General features: G+C 36.0%; 1 protein-coding gene across 1 annotated transcript in view; it reads left to right on the top strand.

The window, feature by feature from the left end:
* LOC107685457 (disco-interacting protein 2 homolog C) overlaps positions 1–27138 on the top strand; it is a 66499-nt gene that overhangs the window by 21378 nt on the left and 17983 nt on the right. Inside the window, exons 7-25 of the mRNA XM_016482049.1 lie at positions 1273–1407; positions 2416–2535; positions 2866–3063; positions 6870–6961; positions 7871–7981; positions 9878–10001; positions 10856–10965; positions 12283–12385; positions 12503–12567; positions 12659–12752; positions 13441–13560; positions 14895–15009; positions 18869–19008; positions 19184–19320; positions 20486–20694; positions 21995–22109; positions 22573–22774; positions 22890–22999; positions 25530–25610. Coding sequence (XP_016337535.1) covers positions 1273–1407; positions 2416–2535; positions 2866–3063; positions 6870–6961; positions 7871–7981; positions 9878–10001; positions 10856–10965; positions 12283–12385; positions 12503–12567; positions 12659–12752; positions 13441–13560; positions 14895–15009; positions 18869–19008; positions 19184–19320; positions 20486–20694; positions 21995–22109; positions 22573–22774; positions 22890–22999; positions 25530–25610 — 2381 coding nt within the window. The remainder of the gene's footprint in view (positions 1–1272; positions 1408–2415; positions 2536–2865; positions 3064–6869; positions 6962–7870; positions 7982–9877; positions 10002–10855; positions 10966–12282; positions 12386–12502; positions 12568–12658; positions 12753–13440; positions 13561–14894; positions 15010–18868; positions 19009–19183; positions 19321–20485; positions 20695–21994; positions 22110–22572; positions 22775–22889; positions 23000–25529; positions 25611–27138) is intronic.

Here is a 27138-nt window from a genome sequence, read left to right as displayed (position 1 = left end):
AAGGGCACTGAATGTGAAAGAGACATTTCAGAAGTGAGCTGAGGGGAATGAGAAAGAGGCTGCAGACAGCTGAGAATTTATGATCGGAAGGGGAGGGTGATCGGCGAGACAGAAGCCCAGCGGACTCACCGAGTGGAAGTAAAAGGGACTGTAATTAAGGAAAGGATGAAAAAGCTCTCCTCTGTGTCTCTTGCGTTCCATCCGTCTCTTTCTCTGAGACATGTGCATGATTTGCTCAAAATCACTTCCTGTCTGCCCCCAACCCTCTTACTTTTAGTCGTAAACAATGTGCCAAGTGTGTCAGGGCTCTGTATCAAAGCCAGGTAGGACTGAAATCCTGTTAGAACAACAAAGCAGTTGGTTTATAGGCGGTTCCATTTGGTCATTGGTTGGTCAAGCTGGTTATGCTCTGTATAAAATAGACTGATCAGCCAATGATAAACGTGAACCAGATGTAAATTTTTGGAATATGATAGCTGGTTTAAAGCCGGTCCATGTTGGTCATTAGCTGCAACAGACCAGTTACCAGTTGGTTTATAGGTGGTTCAAGTTTAGTCAATGGCAGGTCAAGCTGGATACTTACTGTATAATATAGATTTATGAGCCAATGACCAATTGACAAATTTTTTTTGGAACATGATAGCTGGTTTAAAGTTGGTCATTAGCTGCTTATAGGTTTTCAAGTTAGTCATTGGCTGGTCAATGGCCAACTCAGATTGACTGGTTATTTTCTATATAATATAGATTGGTCAGCCTGCAACAAACAAGTTACCGATTGGCTTATAGGTGGTTCAAGTTGGTCATTAGTTGGTCAAGTTGGTTATGCTCTGTCTAATATAGATTGATCAGCCAATTACCAACTTGAAACAGCTATAAATTTTTAGAACATAATAGCTGGTTTAAAGCTTGTCCAAGTTGGTTATTACCAGTTGGTTTATAGGGCGTTCAAGTTGGTCATTGGCTGGTCAAGCTGGTTATTCACTGTATAATATACAGTTGGTGGATTAGCCAATGACCAACTTGATGAACCAGCCATACATTTTCTGGAACATGATAACTGGTTTAAAGCTGGTCCAAGTTGGTCATCAGCTGCAACAGATCAGTTAACTGGTTTATTGCTGGTTCAAGTTGATCATTTTTTGGTCAATATATATATGATACAGTGAATAACCCATCTGGACCAGTTATACACCAGCTTCCCATTCCTCCAAACCACTTAAGCTGGAGTTTCTTATTCTGCATTTTGATTCCTTCTTATCTTCCCAAACCCAGAGAATCACTCAGCCCCTCCGGACGTCACCACCTACACCTCCGAACATCCCGTTCAGGTGGAGAGGCCACAGGTGTCCACCGTACCCCGGACCACACCCAAATATGGCAACGCCAAACTCATGGAGACCGGAGATGGTGAGGGCACGAGAAATGTGTGTGAAAGAAAAGGAGTGATGTTTTAGAGACAGTAATGACGTTTTCATTTAAAAAATCACAATGAGCTTTGAAAGATTTACATGAACCTTTTTCCTCAATCATTTTGACAGCCCATCTAGCATTTCTATTCCACCCTAACTTTATTTATTTTGGCAGATGGTTTTATACAGAGCAACTTGCATAAAGTCCCCCTGCAGCAACCTGGGGTTAAGGACACAATGGTGGTAGCTGGTATAAATGCTTCAAAAGTATTGCTTATTGTTAGTTCATGATATGCAAATCATTACAGTGTGTAATGCTTTACGTATCAAAATACAATTACAGTATGCATTTTAAAAGCACACAACAAAATTATTAAAAACTAACTGAAATATAAAAATGAACACAAATTCAATAATTCTATAGTAGTATGTAAACAATACAAAAACAACACTAGTTGATATTTAATGCTTGAATGTTATCAAATTACTGACACTTTATATATGTATGTGTTATAATGGTTGATGTAGTTGTAAGTTGTATGTAAGCCCTAGAGATGATAGAAACAGTCTGAAATCTGCTCTGATGGATCCTCTGTTATGGAGCTGTGATTGAGGGCATTGATCCCACTCTTATATTATTACTCTTTAATTTGATCTCTTGGGGACGCCCCTGAAGGCCGCATTTGACTGCATCTGTCAGAGGCATTAATCAATAATGTTTTTAAAATTGATTTGTTTGGGGTAAGATGAAAATTGAGGTGTTGGATACATAAGTAAACACAACAGCGGGGAGTTGATCATCTTCATTGTGCACATTAAGCCATCTATCTAATCTGTTTATGGCCAGTCCTTTAAACCCAGACAGCCTTGTGTGTGTATGTGTGTGTGTGTTTATAGGCTCGTTCAGGTAGATTCAGGAAATTTGATTCATGTACAAATGGTAATATTTGTTTTTTTCCAGGATTGTGTGTGTTTGTGTGCATTAACACATGTGTGTCCTCCTTAGGCGTCCCAGTTAGCAGTCGTGTTTCGGCTAAAATCCAGCAACTTGTGAACACACTAAAGCAGCCCAGACGACCTCCGCTTCGAGAGTTTTTTGTTGATGATTTTGAAGAGCTCCTAGAAGGTGAGTGTTTGTCTCAGCATAATAGTTTTTTGGAGCTTTTCTGAGCTTTTCTTATAAACAAACAAATAGAGACATACACAATACCTGATTTGCAAACAAATCATTCTTTTGAATCGGTTCTTCTGATCTTGAATCAATCAATGAATAGAATCAACTAAGTGGTCAGCATTTAATTAAATATGTCTCGACTACAAAAACAGCAGTGATGAGTGATGATTCAAATGAACCAGTGATTCAACAGTTCACGGATCATTGAAACGAACCAGTTCAACAAAAACAACAATTTTTTGGGCTCCCTGAATGACCATGTTTTGCCTCGTCTGTTTTCAGTCCAGCAGCCCGACCCCAACCAGCCACGGCCGGAGGGCTCTCAGATGGTCGCCATTCGAGGGGAACCACTGGGAGTGGTCACTAATTGGCCACCATCTTTAGAAGCTGCACTGCAACGCTGGGGGACCATCTCGCCCAAAGCGCCCTGCCTGACCACCATGGACACCAACGGCAAACCCCTCTACGTCCTTACTTATGGTAAAATAACCTTATTCAACTACAGCCATACATACAATGACCAACATCCGCATACAACCATACTGGATCAGAATAATAGATTTTCTCTCTTTTACTTCAGAATATTAAAACAGACCACGTAGTCTGATATAGTGACCCCAAAAAATATTTGGACACTTAAGTCATGCATAATTTATGAATGTCTTATTTTTTATTATTATATTACTATAATTTATTTTGTTTTATTATTAAATTTTAGCATAACTAAAATACAATTTAATTATTTTTCAAACCATGTAGCATCTGTTTATTTAAAAGAAATAGCACAAACACATTACAAGTTAAAAATTTCACAAAAGGACAGTAATCCAATTTCAAATAATATAAAATATTGTTTAGCATTAAGATAACAACTATTTAGACTATAAAGTCTTGCTTAATACATGAACTTTAAAAAAAATATTTTATTTAATTTCACAAACATTTAAAAAAAGGATAGTTTCAAATTAAAAATGAAGTTGGGTACAGAAAAGCTTCATTTGTTTGCAGATGCCACTTGTTTAAATATTTTGTATTAATGCGTTGGTGTTTTAAAGTGTGACAAATAGTGATCCGTACGGACCAAGCCCCACGGTTCGGCACGCATGTGATCCGCGGATTAATTGCAAAATTTAACCATAATAGAGTATAAGTTTATCATTTGTTCGTATTTACATAAGCAAGCGAATTTTAAACAATTCCAGAGAGAAAAGGCGAAAGGGAACTCGATTCGTTACTCGCGCGCTGTTCTCTACGCGCACAGCCGCGCACACGCGTTTCAGACGGTGCGCGAACACCGAACTGAATCCTCTTTTGAATCCTCTGAACAGACACATACACATAAAATTATGACAAAATACCCATCTCGACAATCATTCAGGTAAACGCAGTCAGTTATGTCTCAAGTGAATGAAAACAGCTGAGAAAGAAATTGGATGTGATGTGTATCATTATATCGGATCCGTGCATCAGGTCTTAAAGGGACAGCGGCCTATAAATACTGCTGCTGTCATTAATGATCATCAGACAACAAAACAGCTGTGATAAAAATCTATATTTAATTTATACAGTGAACACTATGCTGTGTTATTTTCCCTAATTATTACATTTCTGTATTTGAATACTACCAACCTTATTTTATTTGTAACATATTCTGTTGTATTTATCTATACTTGTAATTTGTGTATTTGTTCTTATTTTTACTGGCTGTTCTCGTGTCTCTTTAATCATGTTTAAACTTTCTTAGTTAATCTAGTAGTATTTGCTGTGGTATCAAAGAAGTACTTCGCTTTAAGTAATAAATGGAAAGCAAGATAAATTGAAATATTTTTCTTTTCTTGCTGATCCGAAAAATGATCCGATCCGTGGGTCAAAAACCGTAATGTGATCCGAACTGTGAGATTTGTGATCCGTTGAACCACTAGTGACAAAAGTGTCCAAATATCTTTGGGGCCACCGAATATACTGATATACTTGTGTTCATCTTATGCTAACAGAAATAACCTTGTCTCCTTGTTTATTTGTGCTCAGTCATGAGAGGGAGATCATTATAGGGCTTGTTTTGTGTTGTGTGTGTGTAGGCCTGTCGCAATAATCAATATATCGACTTATCGCGCAATATATGTACATGACCTCAATAATTTTCGGTGACGCAATATATCGCACATTATATTTACTTAAAAAATGTCACCATGTTGTCACCATGTCCACTTGCGCCTGTGTCTTTTGCAGCTTCTCGTACATAACGTGTAGTCATGAGGTGCTAGTTCAAATTTAAAAAATGATTCTACAAAATAAGTTTAATCTGCAGATATGGCCTTGTTTAGGGATCTGTGCCTTTGTGCATACGGACATCTGACTGATAAGTAGTGATTGTGTTTTTCAGCAATAGTGTGCACCCTTAATTTACAGAGAAAAGAAGGTCAGGGAAAAAATCTCCATACAAGTTCTTTGTGCATTTTTCTTTTTTTCTACTTGTTACTTTGCACTTTTTGTTAAAAAATATATATTTACTATTTATTCAGGTTTAAGGTATCTAATATTTTGATACTTAATCTCCATTATCTAAATATTCTTAAAAATTAAAAGTTTGTTTTGATTTGGAAGTGTGTAGGCCTTCTTGCATTATTATGCTGTTAGATTATGATTATATATTCAGTGGCATAAAATGGTCTTTAAAATGACAATAATATCGCTTATCGCAATTATTTCTGGGGCAATATATCGCACAACAAAAAGTTGTTATCGTGACAGGCCTATGTGTGTGTGTGAGGCTCTCAGCTGATTTTACTCAATGAGGATCCTGCCAGCAGCACATCACGGGTGAGAGTGTGAGGAAGGGATTGCAGTGTGTGTGTTTGTAATGGATTGGTATTCCCTATTTTCTTTTTTCTAAAAACTGAAAATGATCATCAAGCCACCTGAGCTTAATGATTTCTTCGTCTTTACACACACACACACACACACACACACACACGTATAGACTCATGAAGACGCTTAAAGCCCCAACCAACAGACAGCCTCCATTGTCTCGGTTTGCAGTGTGAGCCAGAAAATTAATGGCAATGGCTGTTTGTGTGGCGTACAAACCCCTCCCCAGAACCCACCAGGGACTATCACCCTCCTTCTCAGCTCGTTAAAAACCTCACCCAAATCAAAAGAGTAATTAACTTTCCACAGAACGCAGGCGCGGAGCAAGATCGCTATCTCTGCACCGTTTTGCTTTCAATAGGGTTTCATAGCCATGAGTTAAATACTGATAATGGCAGGTCAAAAATTCAGCAGGACAGAGGAGATAAACTGCTGAAATGCCCTGTCTGTGACTCTTCCAGATGCTTAAACTTCAAGTAATTTGGACATTTTGTCCCAATCCATGTTTGTCCTTTGCTTGCCTTTGAGTTGATGGAATCTGTTCGCTTTTTTCTTTTTCTTACTTGCAGTTTTCATGCTTACAGTTTTCAAAATGTAGAAAAAGTTTGCAGCAAAAAGTGTGCCATACGACTCATATCTGTTTGAAAGTCTTCGCAAGTCATATGATAGCTTTGTGTGAGGAACAAAAGGCAGCTGAATTAATTATTCACCGAAAATCTTCCTCTCTTGTCTTAAATCTCATTTGTACTTCCACATATTCAAACTGGAAGATCTTGTCTGGTTATGTGACGCAACAGCCAATAGCGTTTCATATTCACGTCAAACTTGGTGCAACTTACACTACTGTTCAAAATGTTTGCGGCCAGTTTTACAATTTTCTTTTTTTTGAAAGTAATGAATACTATTATTCAGCAAGGATGCATATTATTTATAAAGGTACAATGTAATGTGTGTTCTTTTGAATGTATCAGTTCTTTTGAAAATCTATCATAGTTTCTGCAAAATATTAAGCAGCACAAATGGTTTCAATATTGATAATAATAAAAAAAGTTTCTTGAGTGTCACATCAGCATATTGATTACCATAGTATCACGTGGCACTAAAGACTGGAGTAAAGACTGCTGAAATTTCTGCTTTGCCATTACAGGAATAAATTACATTTTAAAATATATTAAAATAGAAAACTGTTAGATAGAAATGTTTTGATATTTTAAGAATTGTAATAATATTTCACAATATTATTGTTTTACTGTATACAAATAAATTCTGCCTTGATGAGCAAAAAAGATGTCTTTCAAGAACTTGAATGAATGAATATTTGAATACACTGAGACTCAATGAAATTTGATAACTGCAGGGCACTTTTGTGAACTGACCCCTTAAATATGGTTATTTAGCATCTACTTCCTTTTCCACAGGCAAGCTTTGGTCTCGGAGCATCAAAGTAGCGTACAACATCCTCCACAAACTGGGCACCAAGCAGGAACCTATGGTCCGACCAGGAGACAGGGTGAGCATGACAGAACTTCTTAGAACCAGACCACTTCAGTAAAGCACCTCATTAAAGAAATGATCAATACTAGTTAACCTCTACATGCTGTCGATTACCACTGAGAATAATTTGGTAATGCACTCTGAATGGAAGTCTGTAAGGCAAGGAATGAGTGTTAAAAAATACAAATTTTTCAAAATTAACAAGTTGAATTTTAAAACTGATCAGTTTTAAGAAGATTATTTATGAAAAGTAACTTTTACATTGGCATGTATTAATTTTTAATTGTGTAAAATGATATCTCACACCGCTAAAAGGATGATTTTTAGATAGCTTCACAACTTAAAGCTATAGTCCACCCAAAAATGAAAATTCTGTCATTATTTACTCATTTTGTCATTCCAAATCTGACTTTTGTGCTTCTGTGGAAGACAAAAGAAGATATTTTGAAGAATGTTGGTTACTAAACATTTTCGGTTCCCATTGACTTCTATAGTTTGAACAAAAAATACAATGGAAGTCAATGGTAACCGAAACTGGTTTGGAATGACATGATTCTGATTAAATGATGACAGAATTTACATTTTGGGTGTACTATCACTTTAAAAACTCAAAACTTCTTCAACAAAATGACACCACATTCAAGCTGCATGCTTCTACATTTAAATGCTTTGCACCTTCCATGCAGTATATGCAATTTTGTCTGTTTTTACATTCTGAGGGATGAGCCAAAATGATTGTGGTAATCGCCAGCATGCTGCAGATGCTGAACATAGAGCATAACTTGTTTTGAACCCAGAGCATTGCTTTAATGACAGAGTGACGTTTCCTGCCGCATGCCTCGGTTTTAAAGCGTGTCCCTGTCAGATTAGCATACGCTCGTGTTTGAAGTCTGACACCTTTCCTCTCTTATCATTTCACGAGCAGGTGGCTCTTGTGTTCCCCAACAATGATCCCGCCGCCTTTATGGTCGCCTTTTACGGCTGCCTGCTGGCAGAGGTGGTGCCCGTACCCATCGAAGTGCCACTTACCCGAAAGGTGAGACTCTAAATATACCAACGTTTTCAAGCCTTCACGTCTCGATTTTTGACACCATAACAAGTTGTGGCGCCTACCCACAATCCTTCTTCCCAGCATGGACTCACATTGTCGAGTGTCAACCTGACAGTCAGTACAGCGCAAAATATTAATATATATTTATTATTCATGTTTAATGGTAAAGTTGTTACAAAGGCCTTCTGGAAACTTGGCCTTGTAAATAATGCAGTGTCTCGCTCTCTTCGGTTTGCTGTTTATTTTTGAGATCCGTTATCTTTTTGGAATGTCAGGGTGAATGTATTAGCGTGGACCCCTCGAGGCTGTGGTATTGCCTCAGATACGTATGTTGAATTTTAGTGGTCGAAGTAAAGGAGGACAGCAGCTTTGGCAAGAGTCAGTCTGATCCCCTGTCCATCCAGAAATTCCAGGAAAGGACCTGGAAACTGGCAGAACACTCTCTGGCTTCCTCTGCATGCATTGCACTTCGGAAACCAATAAACTTCTGTCCAGTGCAAAAGCAGCTGTGTGTTTTTCTGCATTTTTGACTTATAGCACAGCATTAGTCTTACAGAAGACTACTGTGCAAGAACCGTGGTCATGTGATTGTGTCCAATGATAATACCATGGTACATCGATGTAGATTCACATCTATGTTTTTATGTATTTGACCTCTACTTTTATATAGAGCCACTTACAATGCATTCAAAATATGCAATTTCAAGCATTCCCTGGGATTTGAACCCATAACTTTGATTACTAAATGATTACCATATTCACATACAGCAGTATTTGCCTGGTTTTTATAGGTACTTTGTAAAATATCATGACAGTACCATGTTACATGTGCACAAAACATGGTAATATCATGGTAGTTTGATATATATTGCAGTACTGAATGGTATTTACAAGATATCATGGTACTACTATGTTTTTTGGATATGTACCATGGTAGCACCATGGTACTTTACCAAGGAACTGAAATTATACTCCTGAAATTGTATTTCAGAAAACTTGGTAATATGATGGTATTTTGTTCTAAGTGATTAGAATGGTATTTGAGGTATAGTATTACCATGCTACCACACTTACAAAAAAGTACCATGGTACTACCATGTTTTTGATGTGTTTTGCATGTTGCATGAAACTGTACCCCTTAAATTGTACTCTTAAAAGCAATTTAGTATGACAACATTCAAGCATGTTTAATGGTAAACTGTGGTACTGTACTGTGGTAAATCTGAATACTTTTTTGTAAGGGTACACTGATTAAAAAGTACTGAAGAGTACAATCGTTTTACAATGTTTTTTAAACATGTATTATGAAGTACCTACCTACAAGTAAGTACATACATGCATTTCAGTACAAAAACTTGATAATATCATGGTACCGTGATACTGTATATATACCATAGTACTGTATTACGTTAACAAAAAAACTTAGTAGTGCTGTGGTAAGTTTTTTTTGTAAGGGAACTCTGTTTTACCAAAGTTTTTGAACTTTAGTATATATGGACCATGGTATATTTCAAACTACCATAGTGTTTGTATCTGATAACAAACCTGTACCATGGTATCGTAGTGCATTTTGTAAGGTCATGTCCAAAAACCATGGTGCATTTTGTTGCAAGGTATTTTTTGATATTTTGCTATGTAAAAAAAGGTGACATGGACATTTGTCAGGTGGAGGTGATTTTAAAACTCGACCATCCAACATAAAAGAGATATTCAAGCACACCGCAGTATTACGGGTAAACATCATTCCTCAGTGTGCTGTCTGTAATAAGTAGGCCGTCACCTCCCCTGCAGTGTATTTTGCTGCTGTACTGATGATGGATGTTAGCTGGTCTTAGCCTATTTCTGTGTGTGTGTGTGTGTGTGTGTGTGTGTGTGTATTAGGATGCAGGAAGTCAACAGATCGGCTTTCTCCTGGGCAGTTGTGGAGTTACTGTAGCTCTGACCAGTGACGCCTGCCACAAAGGCCTTCCGAAAGGACCCACTGGCGAAATACCACAGTTCAAAGGTCAGTCCGTTCATACACAACTTTATGTAAGTGATGTCTAGTGTCACGTAGGCAGACTTCAGAATAAAATCTAGTCCACACTCCACAGCTTAAAGGGTTAGTTCACCCAAAAATGAAAATTCTGTCATTAATTACTCATGTCGTTCCAAACCCGTAAGACCTTCGGAACACAAACTAAGATATTTTTGATGAAATCCGACAGCTTTCTGACCCTCCATAGACAGCAACGCAACTGAAACGTTCAAGGCCTAGAAATATAGTAAGGGCATCATTAAAAATTGTCCATGTGACATCAGTGGTTCAACGTTAATTTTATGAAGCTATGACAATACTTTTTGTGCACTAAGAAAACAATTATTCAACAATTTCTTCAGTTTCTTCAAATTCATCACAGGAATAAATTGCATTTTAAAATATACTAGAATAGTGAGAGTCTGTGTGGGGTGGCAAGCGAAAATCAAGAGCATGATGGTCCGTATCATGCGTGTGATGTTATCTAAGCCAGACTGCTAGCAGTCAGCATTTTTAGCCCTGTCTGGGCCGCAGTAAGACGAGAGAGGGTATAAATAGAAAACATAGAGGTAATGAGTCTGTTATTGTTGTAATGATTAAGAAGTCCCGAGAGGATAGTCATTTAGCCTGAGACGGAGAAAAGATGGACTTACTACTCTCATCCCGACGCACAGTCATTTAGCCTGTCACACTAATCACTCATGCACTATCGTTCTTTTGAACGATGATCACCACTAATAATGATAATGATAGTCATGGTTGAATCATCAAGCTGCATGAATATTAATAGAATTGTATGAATATTCATGTTTTCTCTCTCTTTGGTCCCGCCCACTCATCAGGATGGCCAAAGCTGCTATGGTTCGTCACAGAATCCAAACACCTGTCCAAGCCGCCACGTGATTGGTTCCCTCACATCAAAGATGCAAATAACGACACTGCCTACATAGAGGTGAGCTAACCCATGGAATTATGACCGTTATGGAAATATCAGTTTATTCAAATCATTTTACTGACCGTTCATACAAATATTCTCCTGAAATGGAAACCATCAGTATGGGTTTGTTTTCCATGTGCTGCACCCCACCAGCCACTTTAATTGTTTTATGATATATGATTGGTAGATATTCTATGTCTCGAGCCCCAGAAATCAATATTTCCTATCAGCATGCCGGGCACAGCTGCTTCCATTAGAGAGTCACTGGATAATGGATGATAAATGATTAATGTTTGTTTAATTGTGAATCGGGACTCTTGTAGGAGATGCTGGTTGATGGAGTGGGGCTGGTCTCATGTTATTGAACCAGTTTTGAGTGAGCTGTCTCAATGTTCTTCACCATATCCCAGAAATCTGGGAGTCTGTGCAAAGTGGCCGGGTGTCCGATGTCTAGTGTTGGCCCGATGTTTGCTTTCCTTTCTACTGTACTCCTTTTCAGTACAGTATGAAGAACGTGTTCAAAAGAAAATATATAACAACTAAAAGCAAAAGAAAAAAATAAGAATTTTATTTTTTTATTTAAAGAAGATATAGCCTTTTTTAGGACCATTGGCATTGTTGATTTTTTATCATGACATGATGCACATTTTCCTCTCAGATCTCATTCTCATTACTGTAAAGCTCATAAGAGCTCTTTTTACTGTAATTATGGAGTATGAAAAAAGTACAGTAAAGTAAAAATAAATATTATTAAGTAAAACATATTTTCCACCATATTACCATTACTGGAAAGCAAAAAAAGCTAATTGTTATATTGGTAATATGAAAAAAATATTATTATTAAAAGTAAAAAATATATATATATATAAATAAAATTTACATTGCTTAAATTGTTAAGTATTTATATATAGTAGTATTTGTTGTACTCCCACTAATTTGTGGGAGTACAACAAATACTACTATATATAAATACTTAACATTTGCTGATTTTAATTAAAATAAACATTGTACTACTGTAATTTAGTAATTTAATAATGTATAATGACAATCTAATCTAATGAGAATAAAACCTCAAAGGTTAAATGTCTGGAGGCTTTATGGTAATGAAAATTGTTGCGAAAATGTCAAACTATTTAATAATTTAAAAAATGTAAATAATTATTTCTTATTTTTATTTTTTTATTTTAAGGTTAAATATGCCCTGGACATGGCCAGTAATTTAGACATGCATCCCTACAGTAGTGCGTTAACCTTCATGCAAACCAAGGGATTTGATGCGTTGATATTTGTGTTAATGATTGACATTTATGACACTCTTGTGTTGATTTCCAGTATAAGACCTGTAAAGATGGGAGTGTTTTGGGTGTGACGGTGACACGGATCGCACTTCTTACACACTGCCAGGCCCTAACGCAGTCTTGTGGATACACAGAGGGTGAGTCCAAAACACACACACACACACACACCGCATTATACCTCTAGGTCAGTCCATTGTCCTTAAATCTCCCTTCTCGATCATGTAGTAAATCTGTCTTCTCTCTTTGTCTTTCAGCTGAAATCATAGTGAATGTATTGGACTTTAAAAAGGATGTGGGTTTGTGGCACGGCATCCTAACTGTAAGTCATGCTTTTGAAAAAAAAAAAAAGTAAACATAAGATCATATGTTCCACATTCAGGGTGTTAATATCTCACTTCCTGTTTCCCCAGAGTGTCATGAACATGATGCACGTAATCAGCATCCCATACTCCCTGATGAAGGTCAACCCTCTGTCCTGGATCCAAAAAGTGTGTCAATACAAAGGTCTGTCAGTCAGTGTTTACACTAAATCCAATTTTTTTTGCAAAACTATTTGCACCAAGTCAGATACGATTAAACAATGGTAAAAAATATATAATATTCCCAAATAATTTTTTGCATACAAACTAGTCCAATTAGTACGACCAAACACAGAAGTATGTAGTATTTTTGTGCAATTTTTCTCACCATGTTTTTGACTAAATGGCTTGAAACTAAATCATATTTATTTAAATAAGTTATGTTTTTTTGTGTCGTCATTAAGAAAATCAACCTAGCTTCCCAATAACAAGTAACAAAAAATTTAATATTTATAACAAAATATTAACCAAAAATATATAATGAAATATATTAACAATATAATATTAATAACAACTAATATGCTACTGTATTTTCAACTCTCTTTATGAAATCCATGTGTGTGCATTGTTTTGTTTTAAAATATCTTTTTGTGCCTAACATTCTAAAAATGCTAATTTTTCATGAACTATAAACAGAGCAAATTTCAGTATAAATCATTTGTAAATCCTCACTGAGACCCTTTACATCATGATAGTTTATGAAAGATTTACTCAGTTCTGATCATGTTTCATGAATTAATCATATGTAAGGGACAGTGCAATTTGATATGATTTTGGATGTGTCCAATATGGCCATTCTTGTGATATTTCTAGTTCTGTGTGTTTGTGTGCAGGTAAAGTAGCTTGTGTCAAGTCAAGGGATATGCACTGGGCTCTGGTCGCTCATCGAGATCAGAGAGATGTCAACCTGAACTCCCTGCGCATGCTGGTGGTGGCCGATGGATCCAACCCATGTGAGTTCAGCTAGTGTTTTAACTCTTCCTTTCCCTTTCTTTGAGGGTTAAGCAGCTATTTACACACCCAGCAACCTGGCGAATAAGCTAAAAGCATCATTCATAAGTGTATAATATAAATGTGTATACACTCATATTTGGGCCTCTGGGATTATAACTCACAGAAGAGATGAGTCAGGATAGATGATGTCCAGAAGCCATTTCCTTGCGTATACAAATACATAGTACACAAATGGACACACTAAAGGACAAAACGTTCCTTCTGCTGCCTATTTCATCCAAATGCCAATGTAAATGCCAGTAAGATACAGTAAATGTGTTTCTGATGGAATATTCAGGAAGCAAAACTTTTTTAAGGGGTCGTATGAGGGGAAACAGGATTTTTCTTGGTCTTTTGAGATGAAGATATTGATAGATGATAGATGTGCTGTGTAGCTGAACATTTACAATGCAAGGATCTCTTTCTAGTCCAAGAACATTTGGGTGAATCTCACAAAAATGCATATTTCAGTCCAAAAGAAAATAGGAAAAGGCTTCAGAAGGGGAAAAAAAATTAGATTTTTGGAAGAAGCCTATATATGGACTGATAATATTTTATTTATCAGTAGCTTACTGAAAAATATCATTAATGCAATGCATAATAAATAGATATAATATTTTTAAAATAATTTCAATGATAAAGTATAGAAATCGCAGTAATATTTGTTGTAATGAATTTAGCACTGATTTTAAATAAAAAATATATTTTCATTACTGTAATGACAATGAAATGTTTAATTTCTTAACTGTATGTATTTATCATGATAATGATAGTTTTAGAGAAAATTGTATTTAATTGTAATAAAATTAATGTCACAATGCAGTACATTTAATTGTCATATAAATAGACTTGATTTTCTTTATTATTTCATAATTTCCGTTTTTTTCTTTTTTGAGTGAAATATGACATTAGAATACACAGATTTATATATTCAAATGTATTCTGTTATGTGGCCCATCATGAAGGACTAAAATGTGAACAATCACAATAGAAGTAATTTACATATAGAAATCTTAAAGGTACAGTAGCAAAAACAGCCTGTTTAATAAAAAAAAAAACCTATTTGATTCAAGAAGGCTCAAAAGTAGTTTTCAGGACGAAAATAAATTGAAATGTTAAAAATGTATACAATATGGCCCCCTTAAACTGGATTTTTTTAAATTAACTGTCACTTCAAAAACTATGTTCCCATTGTACCCTACAGTTAGAATACGTCTAAAGGTGAGAACTGTTTTAAATGTCATATAAGACAGGCTTCACATTATAGTAATGTTCTCTCTCTCGTCCTCTGCAGGGTCCATCTCATCGTGTGACGCGTTCCTCAATGTCTTCCAGAGTAAAGGTCTGCGGCCAGAGGTCATCTGTCCATGTGCCAGCTCAGCTGAAGCCCTCACCGTGGCCATCAGGAGGTGGGAGGAGTGCTGACACATTGACCATTCACTCACCCTGTAACTTCAGCTCGCATTCATAAACTCTCACTTTTCCATCCAGAACATTTAGATCTTTCTGCTCTGCTTTTACGAGTTTCATAAGCCCCTAAAAAATTGGGAAAAATGACAGAAATATGGACACAAACCATTTTTCTGTTGGTCAGACAGACAGATTGAAGTTGATGGTTCACATGTTTTTGACTAAATGGCTTGAAACTAAATCATATTTATTTAAATAAGTTATGTTTTTTTGTGTCGTCATTAAGAAAATCAACCTAGCTTCCCAATAACAAGTAACAAAAAATTTAATATTTATAACAAAATATTAACCAAAAATATATAATGAAATATATTAACAATATAATATTAATAACAACTAATATGCTACTGTATTTTCAACTCTCTTTATGAAATCCATGTGTGTGCATTGTTTTGTTTTAAAATATCTTTTTGTGCCTAACATTCTAAAAATGCTAATTTTTCATGAACTATAAACAGAGCAAATTTCAGTATAAATCATTTGTAAATCCTCACTGAGACCCTTTACATCATGATAGTTTATGAAAGATTTACTCAGTTCTGATCATGTTTCATGAATTAATCATATGTAAGGGACAGTGCAATTTGATATGATTTTGGATGTGTCCAATATGGCCATTCTTGTGATATTTCTAGTTCTGTGTGTTTGTGTGCAGGTAAAGTAGCTTGTGTCAAGTCAAGGGATATGCACTGGGCTCTGGTCGCTCATCGAGATCAGAGAGATGTCAACCTGAACTCCCTGCGCATGCTGGTGGTGGCCGATGGATCCAACCCATGTGAGTTCAGCTAGTGTTTTAACTCTTCCTTTCCCTTTCTTTGAGGGTTAAGCAGCTATTTACACACCCAGCAACCTGGCGAATAAGCTAAAAGCATCATTCATAAGTGTATAATATAAATGTGTATACACTCATATTTGGGCCTCTGGGATTATAACTCACAGAAGAGATGAGTCAGGATAGATGATGTCCAGAAGCCATTTCCTTGCGTATACAAATACATAGTACACAAATGGACACACTAAAGGACAAAACGTTCCTTCTGCTGCCTATTTCATCCAAATGCCAATGTAAATGCCAGTAAGATACAGTAAATGTGTTTCTGATGGAATATTCAGGAAGCAAAACTTTTTTAAGGGGTCGTATGAGGGGAAACAGGATTTTTCTTGGTCTTTTGAGATGAAGATATTGATAGATGATAGATGTGCTGTGTAGCTGAACATTTACAATGCAAGGATCTCTTTCTAGTCCAAGAACATTTGGGTGAATCTCACAAAAATGCATATTTCAGTCCAAAAGAAAATAGGAAAAGGCTTCAGAAGGGGAAAAAAAATTAGATTTTTGGAAGAAGCCTATATATGGACTGATAATATTTTATTTATCAGTAGCTTACTGAAAAATATCATTAATGCAATGCATAATAAATAGATATAATATTTTTAAAATAATTTCAATGATAAAGTATAGAAATCGCAGTAATATTTGTTGTAATGAATTTAGCACTGATTTTAAATAAAAAATATATTTTCATTACTGTAATGACAATGAAATGTTTAATTTCTTAACTGTATGTATTTATCATGATAATGATAGTTTTAGAGAAAATTGTATTTAATTGTAATAAAATTAATGTCACAATGCAGTACATTTAATTGTCATATAAATAGACTTGATTTTCTTTATTATTTCATAATTTCCGTTTTTTTCTTTTTTGAGTGAAATATGACATTAGAATACACAGATTTATATATTCAAATGTATTCTGTTATGTGGCCCATCATGAAGGACTAAAATGTGAACAATCACAATAGAAGTAATTTACATATAGAAATCTTAAAGGTACAGTAGCAAAAACAGCCTGTTTAATAAAAAAAAAAACCTATTTGATTCAAGAAGGCTCAAAAGTAGTTTTCAGGACGAAAATAAATTGAAATGTTAAAAATGTATACAATATGGCCCCCTTAAACTGGATTTTTTTAAATTAACTGTCACTTCAAAAACTATGTTCCCATTGTACCCTACAGTTAGAATACGTCTAAAGGTGAGAACTGTTTTAAATGTCATATAAGACAGGCTTCACATTATAGTAATGTTCTCTCTCTCGTCCTCTGCAGGGTCCATCTCATCGTGTGACGCGTTCCTCAATGTCTTCCAGAGTAAAGGTCTGCGGCCAGAGGTCATCTGTCCATGTGCCAGCTCAGCTGAAGCCCTCACCGTGGCCATCAGGAGGTGGGAGGAGTGCTGACACATTGACCATTCACTCACCCTGTAACTTCAGCTCGCATTCATAAACTCTCACTTTTCCATCCAGAACATTTAGATCTTTCTGCTCTGCTTTTACGAGTTTCATAAGCCCCTAAAAAATTGGGAAAAATGACAGAAATATGGACACAAACCATTTTTCTGTTGGTCAGACAGACAGATTGAAGTTGATGGTTCATCGAGAGAGCTTTACCGAAGCCTCTGTATGTCTTCAGTGCAATTTTCCAAAACCATTTACAAGAAAATAATGTTTTTTTAGGCTGCCTCCATAATTACAGCCCTGAATAGTCCTGACATCTTTGCTTTGTGACCGAATCAAACTGGTGACAGAACGCAGAGCATATGGTTTTCATTCCACAGGATTAACTCCATCGCTGGACGTTTTTACAGACCTTCTCTCTGTCACGACAAATTTGAGGATGAGAACAGCTTGTATGAATTTGAACAAAAAGTGAAATGAATTGAAAGCTAATAAAAGAGCCTGGTGTCACAGATGAAAACATCACTTGTCTAGTGAAGTCAGGGGGGAAAAGTTTATTCAAAGGCGACCGACGATACGTAATTCTGCTGTTTCTGTCATCAAAGAAGTTACGTCATCGTCATTTGTGGATTTACAGAGCAAACTAATCGTAACCTCATTTTTCACCCTTCGCACACATTTGCTTTGGCCCATGTGGTTCACAGAATATTTCTCGCTCTGGTAATAATTTCCTTTCTCGTTATATCTCGTTCTCATTTCAGCTTTAGATGGTCCAACATTTCTGCACTTCTGCTCTGTTCCAAAACTTAATGAGCTGCCTACCTAGACAGCATTTAAATTATCAAACAGTATGCACGATGGCTGTTAGAAAAAAAAAAAACATTATGCCACCTTCTAAGATACCTAATTTTTAGAAAAAAAATTGCATTGTGCAATCACCCAATGTGCTTTACAGGAATTGTCAACTATAAATATACATTCGGTATTGCTAAATATAAAAAATAAAATGGTCAATCAAATGCTGTTGGAACCAACTGTGATTTCCACATCAGTTTCTTGTAATCTTCCTTAAAAGGCAGCTCCCTATGCAGTGTGCAGACAGCAAGGCAGCACACTAGTTTTGGAACAGAGCTGTTATTTCCAGCATACTTCATCGGCACACCCTGTTTTATGTATTTCGCTCAAATGAAGCCTGCTGTACCTTGCCAGAATCTTTGTTAGCTCACACGGGTGTCTTTTAGAGGACATTATGTGTGGGTGGGGCTTAGTGCTGTCCATCAGATCTGGTTGCACCAATCATCTTCTTCATCAGAACTAGGTGGACCAATCAGCTTCTTTCTAAGGTTTACATTGCATTAGAGTCAATGTGAGGACATTAGAGGATATTACAGGATGTGTGGGCAGGGCTTAGTCTTATCTATCAGATCTAGTTGGACCAATCAGCTTCTTCATCAAAACTAGTTGGACTGATCAGCTTCTTCTTCAGGTTTACATTGCATAAGAGTCACTGTGAAATAGTTCCATATATTGCTGTAATCTGGTATTTTATTTCACATTTTAGGCCTACGGATGACAGTAACCAGCCGCCGGGTCGAGGAGTGCTGTCTATGCAGGGTCTGAGCTACAGTGTCATCAGAGTGGACTCAGAAGAGCGTCTCTCTGTACTCACCGTACAGGATGTGGGCACCGTGATGCCAGGAGGTACACATATCCACATGCACAACTAGTTCTGAGAAAGTGTAAAATGTGGCTTTGTGCATATTTTTGTACGTTTAGTGTTAATGCCATCAAAGGAGAGCATTGTGTAATGTATGCCTCTCTCTGTGTGCTGTATTTACTGCTTCATAACGTGTTTATTGATGTTGTGTATGTGCAGCTCTGATGTGTGTGGTCAAACCAGAGGGAGTTCCTCAGCTGTGCCGAACAGATGAGATCGGAGAGCTGTGTGTGTGTTCCATCGCCACGGGAATGTCATATTATGGGCTCTCGGGCATGACAAAAAACACCTTTGAGGTTTGTGTCCTATCAGAGCGAGATCAATTTGGCTGTAGTTAGACGGATTCTCCTACCCAGAATCCCCAGACCTCTGCTCGAACAGATGCTAAAGTGCTCCGATCAAAATCTTTTCCTTGGCTTGTTTGTTAAATTGCTCTGAAATAATGAATAGGGCATTTTCTCAAGGCCAGTTGACACAGAGTCTGATATCTGAAGCCTGTTTTCACCTAAAGTAAAACAATAAAACAGGAGATAGTGAGATTAAGTTTCTAAAAATTAAAACCACAAATTTGAGATACAGTATAAAGTCATACTATGAGATATGAAGTGCCAGTTGTAAGATATCAAGTTGAATTTGTGAGATAAAATGTCATCATTCTGAGAAACAGTTGCAATTGTGAGATAAAATGTCACAATATGAAATAGTCGCAATTGTGAGATCTAAAGTTGCAGTTGTTGCAATTATGAGAAACAAAGTTGCAGTTGTGAGAGATCAAGTCACAATTGTTGCAATTGCCAGATATGAAGTCACAATTGTGTGATAAAATGTTGCAATTATGAGAAATTTTGAGATATTAAGTTGCAATTTTGTGATAGAATGTCGCAATTGTGAGATATGAAGTTGCAGCTGTTGCAGTTATGATAAACAAAGTTGAAGTTGTGCGATATTAAGTTGCAACTGTCAGATATGAATTCGCAGTTGTGAGATATGAAGTCGCAATTGTGAGATAAAAAGTTGCAGTTACAAAAAACTAAAACGCAAGTACTTCTTCCTCACAAAGGTGGAAACAGACTGCAATAAATGACTAAATGACACAAAAGTTTCACTCTCGAAAACCATTTAGCTACCAAACATTTTCAGACATTTCATTAAATTGTGTGGTAGCAAAATAATTAACATTTTCACTAGCCTCTGAATAAAATAAAGAGACGTACAGCGAATCTTGGGCTAATTTTTCTAGATTTCTGTCATTTACGAAGTCGAAATCTGTTGAGTTACATTAATTCTAGAAGTTTCATCTAAGTTTAAATTGTCAACCAATGAACATTTCACCGTAATGTTCAATGGATGAGAAGTGACTCCATAGCAAAGATTCTAGAGGGAATTTCTGCATTTTTATACAGTATTTAATTTACAAATGTGTAGTTTTATCTTAAACTTTGGCTTTTGTTTTGCTGTCAGGTCTTCCCCATGACCAGTTCTGGGGCTCCTATCAGCGAGTACCCCTTCACTCGGACAGGGCTGCTGGGCTTCATAGGCCCGGGTGGGCTGGTGTTTGTCTCTGGAAAGATGGATGGGCTGATGGTGGTGAGCGGACGGAGACACAACGCTGATGATATCGTCGCAACAGCGCTGGCAGTGGAGCCCATGAAGTTTGTGTACAGGGGCAGGTGAGAATACAACAAAAACAAACAAACAAAGCGTATTCTTTTTTTGTCATCAAAGAACGGATGATATATATATAGTACATGAGCTTGTTTGCTGTGGACATGCAGAGTGCTAATTAAATGGATTCAACACCTGCTGAGGCGGCAGGAGCGAGATTTGTTCTGTTTTAGTTGCCTGTGTGAAATTACCTCGGGTTTTGTTTATCAGTTTTCTTAGAGTTTTATGCAGTGTGCTAAACCACAGTGTTACAGTAATAAACTAACGTAGCTCTGCAGGGTTTTTATCGCTAACTAAAACGATAAAAACACTTTCATTACTTGAAATAAAATACATTTTAACTGAAATAAAATTAATCATTTAAAAAAAAAACTTAAGCTTATTTTATTTCAGCTTGTTGCCGAGGCCACGTTTCTCTTTTTCGTTTAGTTTAAATTAAAGTACTAAAATAACTAAAACTAAATAAATAAAAAACTAAAACAAACAAACAAAAATACTATATAGACATAAAAACCTAAAGAAAATGACAAAAGCACAATAAAATGACAAAGCCTTTAAAATGCTTAAAATTCAAATTGAAAACACAAAAGTAAATATAAAAATAAATATCTAATTCAAAACTATAATAATGAATTTGTAGCACACTGTAGTTTATTTATTTGAACGAATCCACAAAAAATACAAATATTACTTCAAATATTTGTAATAAATGTAATTATTATAATAAATTCTAATTTAGTATTACAATGTTATAATAATTGTTTTATATATATATATATATATATATATATATATATATATATATTTTATTGACATTTTTAAATCATATTAATCTTTTTAAAAAATTATAAATGTGGTTTGGACAGCTTTTTTCCCTTAATAAATGAAATCATCATTTAAAAACTGCATTTTGTATTTACTTGCATTATCTTTGTGTAATATTAAAATTTGTTTGATGATCTGAATCTTTTAAGTGTGACAAATATGCAAAAAATTTAAAAAACAGGAAGGGGGCAAAAACCTTTTCACAGCACTGTATGTTAATAATCATTAAAATTATTAATTGTTATAATTCGAAATATTATTATGGTTAATTAATAATGATTAATAAATATATGTAATTATTAACTATAACAATGAATTACTATAATTATTATTGTTAATTTAATTATTCATTATAATAATAATAATGTTCAATATATCGCGGTCACTAACATGGGCAGTTCATGATTTGAGATGTTTTACATGTTGGTCTGGAGCTGGATTTTCAGGCTCTGAATCTCTTTTCTGTATGTCTATCTTCAGGATAGCTGTATTTTCTGTGACGGTCCTGCATGACGAGAGAATTGTGGTTGTAGCCGAGCAGCGGCCGGACTCCACAGAGGAGGACAGCTTCCAGTGGATGAGTCGTGTGCTGCAGGTATTTGTCCTTTTTATACCCACCCTTGCCGATCGATTCGGGCAGTGGCGACTTGCTATTCCCATCCAGTCTGACAGGAGTCACCTTAATCGCTACATATTCCCAGTCACCATCCAAACTGAATTAGAGATCTCACTACTGCTGACATGCATACTTTCTGTCAGCACTTTACGAGTCTTTACCGGCATGTAAAAATAACAAGACGCACTCAGGCACGCAGGCTGGCCTTCATTTCCACACACCCAGACGGTTCCATTCCACTCTTTTGTTGTAGGTCATTAATCTTGCAAATATGGTATTTTTTCCTTACACTTCCTGAATTCCCATTTGGTAATTTGGTTCTTCCTGAGGCATCGGTAAAGGTCAGCGGCTGCATCAGATCTCAGCTGGCAGCCTCTTCTCGGCTCCTTGCGAACTCTATTTTTAAACCTCACCTGACAATCCAATACGTCTCTTTCTGCAGGCGATAGACAGCATCCACAACGTCGGGGTGTTTTGTTTGGCATTGGTGCCCGCTAACACCCTTCCCAAAACTCCTCTGGGAGGGATCCACCTGTCGGAGACCAAGCAGCTGTTTTTGGAAGGCTCCCTGCATCCCTGTAACGTCCTAATGTGCCCTCACACCTGCGTCACCAACCTGCCCAAACCCAGACAGAAACAGCCAGGTCTGTCTGCGGCAAGGTCACCTTGGATGTCGCACAAAATTAGAACTGTCAGAAAAGCTGTGTGTGTGTTGTCGTCTGTTTGTTTGTGATGATCATCCTCTGCTCGCTTATGCAGAGATTGGCCCCGCCTCTGTGATGGTGGGAAACCTGGTCTCGGGGAAGAGGATCGCTCAGGTCAGCGGCAGAGATCTGGGCCAGATCGAAGACAATGATCAGGCAAGAAAGGTGTGTGTGTGGTAACATGGGGCCTCGATTTTCATCCATCATTCATTCTCCCTTCCCTCTTATTCATTCCTCACCTCCAGCAAACGGAGTCCCATCCAGCCAAGAATAGAGACAAAATAAGCACATATTTGTGTTTCAGTACATTTAAATAACTGATACTGAGAGATATAAGCTGCTTTAGGGTGTTTTATAATTGCTCTCAGAGGAGATGTAGCACACGGGTACAAAACTGAGGAAAAAATGCCAGTGAATGAGAATATTTACAAGTTAAGAAACTGTATTTTGCTTTGTATTTTTTTTTATAAGTATATATAGTTATAGTTTTAGTTATATATTTATGCATACAATATTCTTTAAAATTATGTTGAATTTTTATTTGAAGCATATATACACACATACATATATATATATATATATATATATATATACACACGTGTGTGTGTGTATATAATCATATTTAATTCCACTGTAATGTATGTTTATAAAAGAAAATAAACATTTTAAATTTTTTTACAAACGTATTTTTTCTAGTCCAAAAATAGATAGATAGATAGATAGATAGATAGATAGATAGATAGTAATAAAAAATACAAACAATGCATATCTTTTTTTAAATCATATAAATATATATACAGTATGTATATGTGTATATATACACACACACAGACAGACAGACAGATAGATAGATAGATAGATAGATAGATAGATAGATAGATAGATAGATAGATAGATAGTAATAAAAAATACAAACAATGCATATCTTTTTTTAAATCATATAAATATATATACAGTATGTATATGTGTATATATACACACACACTGCACATACATACATTTTATTTCTTTTAAATACTTTTAAAAAGGAAGCAGTAAAATTGTCTTTTTTCTTGCTTATTTTTTAAAAATAGTTGTTTGTTCCCTCTAGTCATTTTCTCAGCATAAAATATGAGATGATTCATTCTCCTGCAGCTGTCATAAAAACGTATAGACAGATTGTGATTTTCCTCCCTGTGTTTTCATTTTGGTGGCTTAATGTTAGGAATGTTCCACATGTATTACCACATGGATAATTTTAGGCCTCTTAATTAAACCTCTGATAGTACATTTTCCAAGTTACTTGACGACGGGTGAGTCACAACAGATGTTTTTCTTTAGTAGCCAGTGTGGATTTGAATCTCTTGTGTCACTTACATCAGCGAGAGTCAGATAATCAATTTTACAATTCGAATTAAACATGTTGCAGTCCCTTATAAAGTTACCGGCCAACTTATTACACACATTTGGCACCCACCGAGTGTTCATTTTGGACCCACTGTGTGGCACGCAGTAATTGTCCCAACTAGATTTGTGGTAGAGGAACTGACCCCTGACAGCTTGTCAGACCTCTTGCTCTCAGCCAGGGTCGTTTCATACCCGACCCCTACAGAAAGCATTCTGGGAAACTGTTAAAACATTATGTCACCGAATCAGAACTTGACAATTTTGTGCTTCTAAAACGTTCGCTTTTTGCCACTTGAAAGTTAGGATTTTGCGGAAAACGTAAAGTACTCCATTAGAATAATTATTGCACGCTGGGCTCTGTTTGGGAGGGATGGTTTGGTTGTTTTTTGTGCTGTTAGTGTTGAGTTGATGTCTTTGGTTTTGCTGTGCTGTCAGTCAACCACCTCAACGCAAATCCAATCCATTACGCTGCCCTCTCAGGCTGAAAGATGGCAGCCATTATTCCGTCAGCATGTCTGCTGTGCACCACACTGTAACCTTAACACACACACAGCTGTCGGCCGCACACACAAACCACATATGCTCACACACATTCGAACAAACATGTGCACAGACCCAAAAATGCACACACACACACATTGCCGCAACAGTTGTTGGCTGCTGCCTCTTGCATGCCTTCCTCATCCTCTCTCTTTTGCTCATTCCTTCACACCCTTCCAGCCCTGCATGGGTATGCGCTGACACCGACAAATGTTACCTTTGTCATCTGCGCCGCTTAAAGAAACACTTGACTATTTTCCATTTTTACACCCCCAAGCTTGTGTTGTTGTTGTTTTTTTCGTTGCTTCCATCCATTCATGCCTATGAAAATCGGGCCCGTTGAGTGAATGGAAATCGTTTTATTTCATTCTTCTAAGAGGAGGAATGCGTTCCGATGTGAGAATAACTCTAGGAGATGAGGTAACACATGACTGCATTCACTTCCAACCTTCAGATAACACCAGCGCCGCTTGCTAATGACTTTAACAGGTCTTGCTAATTGCAAAAAAGCATCCTGTTTAACAGTTACTCTTTAAATGTCATGTTACTTTTATAATATTGCATTTGGCAAAACAATAGATTGAATCAGGTTTGTTTAACACCAACCTACTCATATGCAAACAATTAAAACAAACTATGTATTAACATTTTCTGATTCAACTTATGAATAATGATATGGCACTTTGGGAATATTATATAATCTCCATTAAATACTTAAATATATCAGATTTTGTAATAATCATCTCGGACTTCCTTTTTCCACCCATAGTTCCTCTTCCTGTCTGAGGTGTTGCAGTGGAGAGCCCAGACCACTCCAGATCACGTGCTCTTCACCCTCCTCAGCTCAAGGGTATGATATATTATATATTATATATTTTCTTTAAAATATATTCTCCTTTTAAATTAATTAATAAAATATAAAATGTATATATACATACATTACCATTTAAAAGTTTGGAGTCAGTAAGATTTTAATTTATTTATTTTTTATTTTTGAAAAAAGTCTGCTCACCAAATATGCATTTTTTTGATGAAAAATAAAGTGAAAACAGTAATATTGTGCAATATTATTACAGTTTAAAATAATAAAAGTTTGGGATCAGCAAGTTTTAATTAATTAATTAATTTTTTTAATGAAGTCTGCTCACCAAATCTGCATTTATTTGATAAAAAATCAAGTTAAAACAGTAATATTGTAAAATATTATTACAATTTAAAATAACTACTTTCTATTGTAATACATTTTAAATTTAATTTATTCCTGTGATTTCAAAGCTGAATTTTCAGCATCATTACTCCAGTCTTCAGTGTCACATGATCCTTCAGAAATCATTCTAATATGCTGATTTGGTGCTCAAGAAACATCTGTTATTATGGAATGCAGTTGCGCTTATGATTGTTGTGAAAACTTTGGATTTTTTCTTTTTTCAGAATTCTTTCATAAATAGAAAGTTCAAAAGAACTATATATATATATATATATATATATATACAGGCTTGTACGTTAACTTTTTTTGCACATAGCACTGGTGCTACAGAGGTTGAAAGTTTTGTAGCACAGGCCAAACAGTTGTAGCACAAGTTATGGGTGGGCGATATGGCAAAAATATCATCACCATTTTATTCACGATTCACGATTTTATCACGATTTTTTGTCATGTTGGTTTTACTATTTTGCAAGTTGCCTGAGCAGTACAGCCAATCTAATTTCCCTATAAGATAAAAAAGAATGGCAGACATTTAAGCCAAAGTGGGCGAAGATAAAAATCTTAGTCATTATTTTGTTTTTTTTATATTAAAGGGATAGTTTACACAAAAATGAAAAAATCTGTCATCTGTCTGTCAATTCTGTCATAGTGTTTTATTTTTATATCATCATTTACTCACTCTCAAGTTGTTTTAAACCCGAATTAGTTTCTTTCTTCTGTTGAACATAAAAAATATTTTGAAGAATGTGGGTAACCAAGCAGTTGCTGGTCCCCACAGCACAAGAAAGAAATTAATACAGGTTTGGGACAACATATGAGTGAGTAAATGACAACATACATTTTATTTTTGGGTGAACTATCCCTTTAATGACAAGCGGCAAGCATGTTAGTTCTGTCCCTTTAAGAGCTGCACACGTCCGTTTCTCTCTCAACGGTTTACTTTCATTTTAGACATAACTAACTGTGTTTATATGTAAACCTCATGTGTTTTTGACAGTATTAGACGCGAAATCAATCAGACGCGAAAGAAAACATAAGTTGAGTTAAGTCTTTCTTTGGCCAAAGAAGATGCTCACAGGAAGGGGGACAATGTATTGTATAAACAGGCTAAATACACACTGGAAAAGGAGATCAGAGTGGCAAAGAGGAATTATTCTGAAAAAATAAGGAT

This window comes from Sinocyclocheilus anshuiensis, unplaced genomic scaffold (assembly GCF_001515605.1).
Source record: "Sinocyclocheilus anshuiensis isolate Anshui unplaced genomic scaffold, SAMN03320099.WGS_v1.1 scaffold862, whole genome shotgun sequence".
Classification (NCBI taxonomy): Eukaryota; Metazoa; Chordata; class Actinopteri; order Cypriniformes; family Cyprinidae; genus Sinocyclocheilus; species Sinocyclocheilus anshuiensis.
This window is presented reverse-complemented; position numbering and strand designations above follow the sequence as displayed.